The sequence below is a fragment of the Nicotiana attenuata genome, chromosome 2 (assembly GCF_001879085.1).
Source record: "Nicotiana attenuata strain UT chromosome 2, NIATTr2, whole genome shotgun sequence".
NCBI lineage: Eukaryota > Viridiplantae > Streptophyta > Magnoliopsida > Solanales > Solanaceae > Nicotiana > Nicotiana attenuata.
The window spans coordinates 28,868,409-28,880,224 of record NC_031990.1 but is presented as its reverse complement, the minus strand read 5'-3'; the positions used below and the strand labels follow the sequence as shown (position 1 = coordinate 28,880,224).

The window sequence follows — 11,816 nt, the reverse complement described above, 5'->3', positions numbered from 1 at the left end:
TATTAGAATAACGGAAACAAAATTTAAATTCTAGCCTAATAGAGTGAAAATAGTACGGGATAGCCAGTTTTCGGATTGGTAATTGAAAAATAGCCAGCGTTTGTAAAATTATTGAAAAATAGCTACTATTTTGCTGCAACAAGGAAAGTTCCAGCATAATATACTGGAGATCGGTGCAAATGTGTATAAACTTCCAGCATATTATGCTAGAACTCCAACACACTAAAAGTTCGGGCATAATGTACTGGATATTGGAGCACCTGTGTATGAACTTCCACCATATTATGCTGGAATATTTTTCGGATTTTGAACAGTATTTTCGTTCAAATTTATCTTCACACGAAAAGTGGCTAAATTTCCATTACTTTTGAAACTGTGGCTATTTTTCAATTACTACTTGTAAATCTGATTATTTTTGAATTTCATAGAGGACTATTTGCGCAAAAGCCGCACTTCATAACGGGCCCACGTTGTGATGAATAGACAAAAAGTTGGCATACGGCGTTCGGCAATTGCGGAAGATAGTCAAGCTGTATTGCTAACAATTCAACCCTTCTTTATTGGAATACTTGAAATCTGAAAATTAAGAAAATTCATTTTTTCCTAAAACACGTGGAGTAGAATTCAAACCCCATCTACCTAATAATATTGTTACAAACGTACAACAAATTGATACCCTTTTTTTTTTTTCATATCCCAAAGTCCTAATTGTTACACCCCCTCTCTCTTTCACATCAACTTTCTTTTTAAAGTTGAAACAATTCTTGTTCAACTTGACAATTCTTTTTCTTTCTTAACCAAGATTTGCAAATGAAATTGTTGACAAATAGACAATAATTTAGTCTCGCCACTATCATGACTTGGGAAGTGGTTCTCCTCTTAAAAATGATCTGAAGAGTTGATAGGCAGCTCTAGGTTTGAATAATGGCACTTCATGTCCTGCCCCTCTCACTGTTGCAAATGTTAGCCCTTTGTATACCTCCGTCCAGCCTCCCACCTTACATAATTAACCACAGACATAATTACAAATTAATAATCAACATATATTTAATTTATAACCACTAACGGTTAAAGAAATTTTACACTATCAGCCCATATAAAAAATCGTGTTACTCACCTGTTTCTTGACATACCAAGGGTACCATGGAATTGTGGTGGATAACTTGAGCTGTGCTAGAGAATACCTTGTAGCCGTGACAGGCACCACTGAGTCAACATCACCACTGCAATATGACAATTCAAAAGGAAAAATAAAAAACAAAAATATATGATCAAATTGAGTTGCCTGAAAATTTTGAGAATAAGCTCTCAAGTTAATTTTACATACCTGAAAACCCAAATTCTCAAACCAGCAGCAATTAGTTCCCTGTATATTGGAAGAATTGAGTCATCTGTATCGTTCCAGTTTCGATTCAAAGTCTCACTGTAACATAGATGCAAGATCAATCAGTTACAACATAAAACAGCTATTACTGCAAATTCTTTTCAAACTAAGTTCTGTTTTGTTAGTCACTAGTCGATTTATTTACCTGCAGGCTGTCCATTTATAAGGAATTCCAGTTGTGTTCGCGTGCATAGCCTTCTGCACATCAGGCCTGTTATAGTAAATTTCTGCGTACTTCTCCGTGCAAGGATCATAACCTGATAGCTGCTTGAACATCTAATAGATACAAGTCCAAATACATCAAGCAGCAATATCTATGAGTAAAATGTTGCATTATTGAGGTAATTATTTACCTTGTAAGGTTGGTGGGGTAAATTCATGGTCTGTCTAGTTGAGGTGCTACCATCAGAATTGTTACAAGGAGGAGCATAAATGTTGTATTGGTCAATGTTACCAAATTCTTGATCCATAGCATAATAGTACAAAGATTCACACTCGTTTGATTCTTTATGGCGTCGAAAATCACAAGTGTTTACCAGTTGCTTGTATGTCTTATCAGAGATCATAGCATGGCTCCACCAATATGTCACTGTTCCCAGGTTGTCATAGTAATTATCTGTCACAGCATTACCCACCTAAATGCAACATCCTAAATTAGCTCTAACAAGTTTGAAAATGGTATATAATACTCCAATTATATATAGACATTGACAGGTTACCATGAATCCTTTAAGGTTGATTGGGTTCTTAGAATTGGCATTGTAATGGACTATTTCTCTGGCTAGCTGAGGGACGTAATGACCAGCGTAGCTCTCTCCGGTGATGTAGACTTCGCGATGTCTGTAGCGTGGGAAGCGATTCATCCAGTGGATAAGGAATTGCAGAGAGTCCTTAGCTGATAAAATTTACGAAAGAGTTAGCATCTTTCTTTAATGACTGACTACATTATTTGGAAAGACTGCATATTCCAAACAAAAGCTTAGCCACAATCAATTTTGTAACAAACCAATCTATGCACATGTGTACTCTCACATGAATTTATCATCTAAACACGATATATTAACATAACAACAACAACTACAACAAAAAACCAGTGACATCCCACTATATATTAACATAGTTTGTGCAAAATTAATCAGGTGCGGATAAATTTTTTCCAAATCAATAGGAACTAGCCAAAACTGAGTACTACGAGGTTGTAACAATTTTTTAAGGAATTTAATCATATCAATTTCCAGGAAATATTTTTGTAATCTGTGTGAAGATTTAACTGTTTTATTGATTGAATAGTAGTGAAAGTAAGATGATTCTAGACAACAACATGTAAGGTAGCTAAGCTGTAGCAGTATTAGATCCAAAAATCTTAAAGGTAGGCCACATTGCTAGTGAGTGCTAATATAAATGCACTTTCTGTGCTCCTAAATGGGCACTGTTCACCACCATGTGTTTCTCCATTGAAGAAATCATCAACAGCAATCACGCGACGCGACCATCACTTTGTGTTTTTTACTAGACCATCATGAGTTAGAATAAGCAAACATACATGATCACAAATTTATGGTCAATCAGTCTACAGACTGAGACATTTCAAGAACACTACTAATGGATAAGAAATAATTGAATGGCAATAGGACAAAAAGGAGAGGGCCTAAATAAATACTATGTACCAGTGCGATAATCCCCGGTGTCAAGGAGATCAGACGACCTGTTGCTGTAGGAAAAGCCAACTCCTGCTGGAGTTTCCAGGAATAGTAAATTGGCCAATTTGTTCCATGAAAATTTGTTCAGATACAGCCCTGAAGATGTCTTGTTTATCCTAAATGGCCCTATTTCTTCCGATGCACCATAAGCCACTGACGAACATCCTGGACCTGGTTTTTCCAATCGACATCAATAAATAATTTTTACACTATCAGTACAATTTAATAACAGGTTATTATCTTATTATCAGAATAATCATATCAGGCTTAATATGAAAAGTTACTTATATCATTGCAAAAACAAAATTTAATTAGTACGGTATACTACTACAAGTAAAAGGGGGTCCACACAGAAGAGTCTGTCCTTTTATAACACACGGTTGAGATCAGCACATGTATCCAATTATGAACCATATAGTCAAGAAATTGAAACCCAATTTATAAGAAAATGACGACAGATCTCAAACAGTACTACACTTAGTTGGCTAGACTTCAATATTTTGAACAGAATTCACGATAAAGAATCTTTCTTATTCTCATAAAAGACACCATATTCCTGAGGTCACCATATATAAAGCCACGGTACATATTGGTTTATACCATTACGATCCTTAAAAACTACGCAATGTTCATGAGATTGCAGATATAAGCTATTATGTCTTGTGCGAAGAGAATGACCACACGGTTTGAGCTGACATGATTAAGATAGTTACTGTTAAAGACATAATTCAGTAATTAAAAATATGTTTTGTACCAGATTAATGTTTTTAGAAGTGATATATGTGCAATTCAACGTGATATTAGAGCATGTAAAAGTCATGAATTCAAGTCTTACCATCACCCAATATCAAAAGGAATTTAAGCGTGCAAGATTCATGTCTGCCCTTACATATGTTTTCTCTTAGAGAAATGTTTACAAAGTTAAATATTATATTAGGGCATGCAAAAGTCATGGGTTTACGTCTCACCACCACTCAATATTATAAAGAATTACTAGGTCTGAACATCCCACGATAAATTTATACCGTCAACCAAATATGGTATAAATTTAATCTCAGTCTTAATAAAGGATATCCCCTTATTCCACCTTATCCCATCAGACTTGGGATTATATTATCCCACCTCCTAGGTAGCATAAATTAGTCGAGAGATTATATAATCCCAGGATTATAATCCCGGAATAATTTAGTCAGTGTACCAAACGACATGTTAGAAACGATGATCACACAATTCAAGAATTCAATAATTGCACAAACGTAATTGGTATGGGCATCTATCTAGACTCAGTGCACCAAATGAAGTTGAAAATTAAATGAGGAGTGTATTTAAATTAAAAGAGTGGTTGGTTGTAAGCATTGATTTTCACTGGTTCCTACTTCCTCCTGCGTGCAAATATTAATGTGGAGAGAGAGAGACAGAGAGAAATTAAGAGCAACTGGCAAAGGTAGTGTCTCATCTGTATCATTCATATGGATAATGGATTTTAGGACCATATTATCAGTCGACACTTTAGTCATCACTATTGATGACTAAACTAAAGGGCCCCTCCCTCAACTAAGCGACAAAATGAGTTTACATACATTTTATAAACACGCAAAATAAATATCATGAGCCAAAAAATAGCAACGTACAGTGTATGATAATTCAAAAATAATAACAGAAATAATATAAAAATTAACCAGAAATTATAGAAGAGGAGGGAGAAATGAAGAACAGAAGTATATATAGATATATCATATATGTGGATTTTTAGACGTTTTACCTGTAGCAGTTTGCATATAAAGTTCTGGTTAAAGTTAAACACCTTTTCTCAAGATTTCCTTTTAGTTACAACAAAAGAAGAGAGGTACTGTAATAAAGAAAAGATGAATAGAACAGTAACCATAAATTCAACTAATCATAATTAGTAGACCATTTCCCAGAGGAAATTAACCTATATCTGTCAGACATTAGCCCCCCACCCCCCACCCCCTAGAGGGTGCGTACGTGCGAAATAGAAAGAAGTTACACAAAGATAAAATTTGAGCTCATTGTTTTCAGAAATCAGACCCCACATTAGAATATGAACAAATTAAACCATACCTCCTTTACATCCCAAACTGTTCTTGTACACTAGCGAAAACACAAACACCAGTGCAACTCAAACATGCAGAGACAGGTGCTTATATAGTATGACTTTATGTTATATACATTAACATTATACAATGTTAGTTATCATTCAATCAAAGGGTAGCCTGTTGCACTAAGCTCCCGCTATGCGCGGGGTCCGGAGAAGGGCCGGACCACAAGGGTCTATTGTAGGCAGCCTTATCTTGCATTTATGCAAGAGGCTGTTTTCACGGCTCGAAACCGCGACCTAGTGATAACATGGCAGCAGCTTTACCAGTTACGGCAAGACTCCCTTCTTAGTTATCATTCGATTATCTTAAAAAAAAGAAGATATATTGTCGGTGCGTAGAAGTTAAGATATAGGGAGAGGGAGAGAAAAGAGGGAGATCTGACCTCCATTAAGCCAAACAACCAAAGGCTTAGACAAAGGTTCATTATCAGCTTCAGTAAGCCAGTAAAAGAGAGCTCTACCAACAATTTGATTGACAGTGACATAGCCTGAATACTGCTGAAACGACACCTTAGGTTGACCTGGCAAAGATATTATTCTGTCAGCTTCTTCTTCTTCCTTATAATTGGTAGCGTTCACAGTACATACTGCTACTACCAAAATCAAAAGGACCACTGCCAATTTTCCTTTGGCCATATTGTAGTGCTTGGCCCTTAAGGATACACAAAGAAAGAAGAAGAAAAGAAGAAGAAGAAGCAACAGCTGTAGGTGAAATTAAAATGGCTGGTGTTCCTAGTTGTGTGTTAATAGTCAGCTACTAGGAATAAATAGGAGAGAGAGATATAGGCAGTGAGATAATGGAAAGTCCAGTGCTATTACTACAGCAACTGTGCATGACTTGATGATATACACGCGCACGTCATTTTGTTGTCTAAGTTTAATTTCTATTGACATTAACAATCACTATATATCAATATCTGCAAATATTTAAGTTGGGGCTAGTTATGTAAATTTTAATGAAGAATTAATCCTAATAGTCGCTCATTCAATCACTTAAACTAAAAATTGCTGGTGAAGGTATAATATATGTATAATTTATGTATTATATGTTTATAATCAACGTATAATCTATGTATATAACTAGAAAAGTAAACAATGAATATGTGAGCGTTACTGTGTTAAACCAAAAATCAGAAAAAACTGTTAGAAAAATAAAAGAAACTGGAAAAACAGAAGAGTTTAAGAAATATTCCGAGTCCACAATTTTCTTGTGTGTCCTTAAGGAATTTTAACCCCCTCACACGTTGCCAAGGTAATGGATTAAATCCTCCCAGGATAAAACGGAATAAACCTTCCTGCAACAATGGCAATACAAACTGCAGGATACCAACGAACTCAAAGAACCGAGCAAAATCACACTTACGAATTTGAGAGAGAGAGACTGCGAATTAGGATGCAGTATATTCAGAAAGAAAGAAGTTCTGGAGTGTTTTTCGTGTGTAGAAAATGGAGCCTTGCCTCAGAATTTATAGGCAATTATCAGAAGAAGTGTCTGGAAAAGGTGCATTTTCAGAAGAATACGTTGCCTGCCGCGGTCAGAGGGGCTTTCTGAACCTGCCTGCCGCGGTTCTACCGCGATCGCGGCAGAACCGCGGCCAGAGAGGCCCTCTGAACCTTTAGCAGGGTTCTGGCGTATTTTCAGCAGTGATTTGGCATTTAATTAATTATTAAATAAATTTTGTCCAAAAATAATCTTATCGATCATTTGACAAAGCCGAAGCCGAAGCCGAGCCGAGCGAGCGACGACGGCGCGAGGGTTCATTCTCTTCAACTCCTTTTAAGAGCTTTAAGAAGTGATTCTATATATAAGACAAAAGTTCACTTCTTCAAATTTTCAATTTCCCTCCATTTTATTTCCCTCCATTTCCAATTCACACTTCTTCTACTTTAAAGCCCAATGGCTTAAAGTCCAACAGAATATAGCCGGCTATTTGGTATAGATCCCAATTTTAATTAGGTTTAGGTCAATATGTAAGCGTTCATCATAAATTTCGATAAGTTTTATGTTGACTGTCTTCCCCCATTATTTAGCTTTGAACTTACAATATGAGCATACTCACACATATAGGAAATAATTTCTATAAGCCCTGTCATTTTTTTTTGTTTAATATCAAGTATCATATATTTTCTCCGGTCCACTTTAATTGATTTTTTTGTTGTTTTCACGTATATTAAGAAATTTATCTTTTATCATTAATTAACAAGGAAATTGACCTTATTAACCTTATTTTGTTCATTTGAAATACGGAAAAGGGCCAAAACTACCCCTAGACTATTAGCTTAAGTTTAAAAATACCCTCCGTCCACCTATTTTGTAAAAATTGCCCTCACCGTTAAAAATCTGGCCCATTCGTGCCCCTAACGTCAACTTTTCGGCCCACTCATACCCTAAAAAATAACAACCCTATTTTGATTAAGATAAAAATTTATTATTTATTATGTGTTAATTTTCTATTGGCTTAAATTAAAACCTCACCCCATATCCACTTATTAGCCTACTCCGTCTTAGATTTTCACCCTTCAACACCCACGGATCTCCCTCTCCATCTCAGATTTTTTGGCCTTAATTTAATTTTTTAATTAACATTTTTTATTAAATCAATTTTCTGAGTGAAATCAGGTACTCTTTGAAATTAATGCTTCATTGTAAGATTTTATGGTTTAATAAGTTATTTTTCTGCCAATAGTAATGATCATTGGGCATTTGCAATATTTTTTGTTGTATATTTCCTGACAACTCTGCATCCAATTTTGATTATACCAATGATTTATTTGGTCTCTGCTCGGACCTCGACCTTTTTCTTCATCATTGGCTCACCATAGTCTGAACATCCGACCATGTCCATAAATTAAGCTATTGTACGAGGATGCTCTTCAGGTTATATCAACACCGCCAATTTTAAAAAAGAGACGGTATCAAGAGAAATATTTGAGATCATATGCCTGAGAATATGAGAGAATACAACTTATTGGTGAATGTGACTGTAATAAATACTTTATAGAGCTTATTGTATGAAGCAGTAAAGTGTAGTAAGAAAAGTTGATGATGAATGATATTTCTGTGATGGAAAAAAATAGGAGTATTGATGTGTACATTTAATATACAAAGAAATAGGAAGAGGAAGGTGATTAACTATACGAGAGAGTTTTGTTTGCTTAGGGAAAAAAATGGGTGTATCAGAGTTCTAGTTAGTGGAATAATTTTTAAAAGAAAGAGGAGAAAGAAATGGAGGAAAAGGGTCTTAGAATGTGGGTGAGTTTATTTTAATTTAGGTGAATCTTAAGTTAGTCCAATGGGACGATGATACATGGAAATTAATTAAGTTTTTTTTGCCTAACAGGGTCTTTGAAAGTTGTATGACGTAAAGTATTGGTGAAAATTTTGGTTGTCTGAAAATAAAATTTTAATGACGTTTGTAGTGATTATTCAAATAGAGTGCAAGGTCAAAAAAAGGATGAGAAGAACAGAAAAATATGAACGCACACACGCTANNGGAGGGGGGAGGGTGGAGGGGGTGGGGGGAGAGATTTTTTGAGATGGGAGGTATTATTGTACCAACTCCAATAATCTAGGGACAGTTTTGGCCTTTTTTTCGTTTTCGTTCTCACACGTGGAAATTAATTAAATTTTTTTTTATCTAACATGGCCGTTAGTCGTATGGGCATTCTTGAGCCGAAAAGATAACGGTGAGGGTAATTTTTTCAAAGTAGGTGGACGTAGGGCATTATTGTACCAACTCCAATAGTCTAGGGGCAGTTTTGACCCTTTTCCCTTTGAAATATAATAACTACTCCTGGGATCTTTACTCCAAGGAAAACTTTGAAAAAAATAAGTTAATTCTTTCTTGATGTCTAAAAAAAATTAGATATTGTGGATCACAAGAAAAAAACCAAAACATCAATTAAAGTGGACCATAAAGAGTAGAAAATAACTACAATTGTCCAAAATAAGGGAATTTAATTACTTAAAAAAGATAATTCTTGGTCATGTGGGATGCAATTCTTTCCCAATGACTCTTCTACCCCAAACTTAATGTCATCGTTTTTTCGTTTGAGGACCAGAGTCAAGTCCAAGCACCGATTACATGATGACTGAACAATTATTGCGGAAAATAATAACAATTATTTTGTTGTTAGTTAATTTCCAATAACAAGCCGCTTGACTTTGGTTTTAGTAGGTTATGATAGTATAATTCTGAAATTTTGAATAAACCAAATTACTATTCCTTGTTTGAATGTGGGCACGCCTCTTGTCCACAAAGTTCATTATCTGTTTATGAGGGCCGCAATCCACCCCCTCCTCTAATTATAGAAATAATAATGAAACATTACATAGTAGGTCCAAACTATATATGTAATTGAGATATTTAAAATTAAATTGAAACTTTAACCAATAACAATGACAGGAATTAGGTATTGGGTTCGAGCTCTGATTATAAAGTCATACTAAGTAGGAGGTATTTTAGCCTTTAAATTATGTTTTTCGGTGCGAAGCTGATTATTAGTTGTGTCAAAAGCAAATATAATGATGGGTGAGGAAAAAAACGTGATAAGGAGTAGTAGATTATTGCACGGATGCTTATAATATGGTTTTATATTTTATTTTTCAATGAGATGGAGAATTTGGAGGCCAGATAACGCCGAAGTTCCTCCGTTAATTCCTCTTGTACTTACATGCAAGAGACTTTGGACATTTACAAATACGTAGTCAAATTTTCTTCCCGATTCTAATTATATAATTTTGTCTTTCCCGTTCATTTCGGATAAAAGAAAGGCTCATTCGATTTAATATACCCTTCCTCATACAGTTTATTCCACGTGAAAGACAAAATTATATAATTAGAATTGGGAAGAAAATTTGAACCTTTCGAACTAGCTAGTTAACATCGTTTTCGTGCATCACTAAATTCCTTAACATAATATTTGCGAAACTATAAGTATGACTCAAAAGTCATGTTACTTCATACTGAAGTCACAACGTCGATATATATGTACTATCACCTATACAAATACAGTCAGACTTCTCTATAACAACATCTCTATATAACAACACCTCACTATAAAAGTCAAACTTTTTCCGGAACCAATTTTCATGTTATGTTATTATATATTTTCCCTATAACATCCAAAAACGTTCGGAACAAACAAGTCTGTTATAGAGAGGTTTGACTGTAGAGTTAGTAATAAATATTTACATACTCTTGACAGAAAAAGCTTCTAGAATATTGGCGAATGTGGATAAAACAATTATTTTAAGGTTGCATATTTTGGTATGTATTTGTGTGCAACGGATGATCACACAAAGAATGCACAAGTAGTTGGAATAACTGAATTCCGAAAGGATAATGGCCTGGGTGATGATGGCAATTTTGGGTTTGTAGTATGCTGTTTTAAAAGCTATAACAATAATGGTCTGATTAAAAACGGAATGTCACGAGAATAAAACTCACCAATTCAAATGAGGTTTCTTTTCCCTAAATTTAGCAATTTGTTGATGAAACGATTGACTAACATCACTTGCTCAGTACTCGTGTGTGTCATCCACCTCTAATATTGCTTCGCATGCCCCTCGTCTTACAAATTTTCTTACGTCTTCATCATTTGGCTTGTAATGTAGTGGAGTTGTTCTTTATAATCGGTCTTCATCATCTTTTATTTTGATATAGCTAGCTAGATTGCTTCGTTTGACTATATGAAAATATCAATAACAAAAACAACAACCCACTATAATCCCACCAGTGGGGTCCAGGGAGGGTAGTGTGTGCGCAGACCTTACCCCTACCATGGGGTAGAGAGGCTGTTTCCGATAGACACTTGGCATCCCTCCCTCAAAAAATCCTCCACCTTGCTCTTGGGGTTACTCGAACTCACAACCTCTTAGTTGGAAGTGGAGGGTGCTCACCAGGGGCGGCCCGACGAGTTTTGTGGCCTAAAACCAAATTTTATGAGGGGCCTAAATTACTTTTTTTTAAAATAAATTTATTTATTTATTTATTTGAAATCTGTTTTTCTAGCGTTTCTTAGATACAAAGTTATTAATAATTTTCTAAAAATAATAACTCCTAATAAGTCTTTGTCTTTCTTAATTGACAATATAGCTAATCCATTTAATCTTTATTGAGACATTGTTGATCTTAGGTGAGATTTTATCAATTTTAATTTTAAAAATTTCTTTCCGCTGAAACGACAAAAACAAGAGTTATTAACGTTATTCCATAAGTAATATAGGCATTGAAAAAAGAATCAATTTTTTTTATTTGGCCGAGTGTATCAATTAAACTGTTATCTTCTAATTGTACTATTTTTCTTAATATTTTTAATTTCAAAAATAAATCTAAACCATCAATATCGAATTGATTATTATGTTTTAAGGAACATTCAACATTAAGACAATATTTTTTTAAATTTTCATCATCTAGTGATCTTAACTTTTACCGCTAAATAAAAAACTAAAAATATTTTCATATGCTTCGAATTGTTCAAATCTATTTTGAAATGAAAAAAATAGCCTTGTCTACTATGTATAAAGTAATCAACTCCAAAGGACTCTTCGAAAGATTTTTGAGATTTTATTATCAACATTCTCATCAAATTGTTACTTCCCATATATCAT

At 34.6% G+C, this 11,816-nt stretch overlaps 1 protein-coding gene across 1 annotated transcript; it reads right to left on the bottom strand.

Annotated features, from left to right (window-relative positions):
• Positions 534-6,009, bottom strand: LOC109206231 (serine carboxypeptidase-like 25). The gene is made up of 8 exons (XM_019369040.1): positions 5,587-6,009; positions 3,052-3,255; positions 2,104-2,279; positions 1,738-2,019; positions 1,530-1,660; positions 1,328-1,423; positions 1,118-1,223; positions 534-997 (listed from the first exon to the last, which is right to left on the bottom strand). Exons 1-8 carry the CDS (start codon positions 5,837-5,839, stop codon positions 854-856), a joined length of 1,392 nt encoding a protein of 463 aa, XP_019224585.1. The 5' UTR covers positions 5,840-6,009; the 3' UTR covers positions 534-853.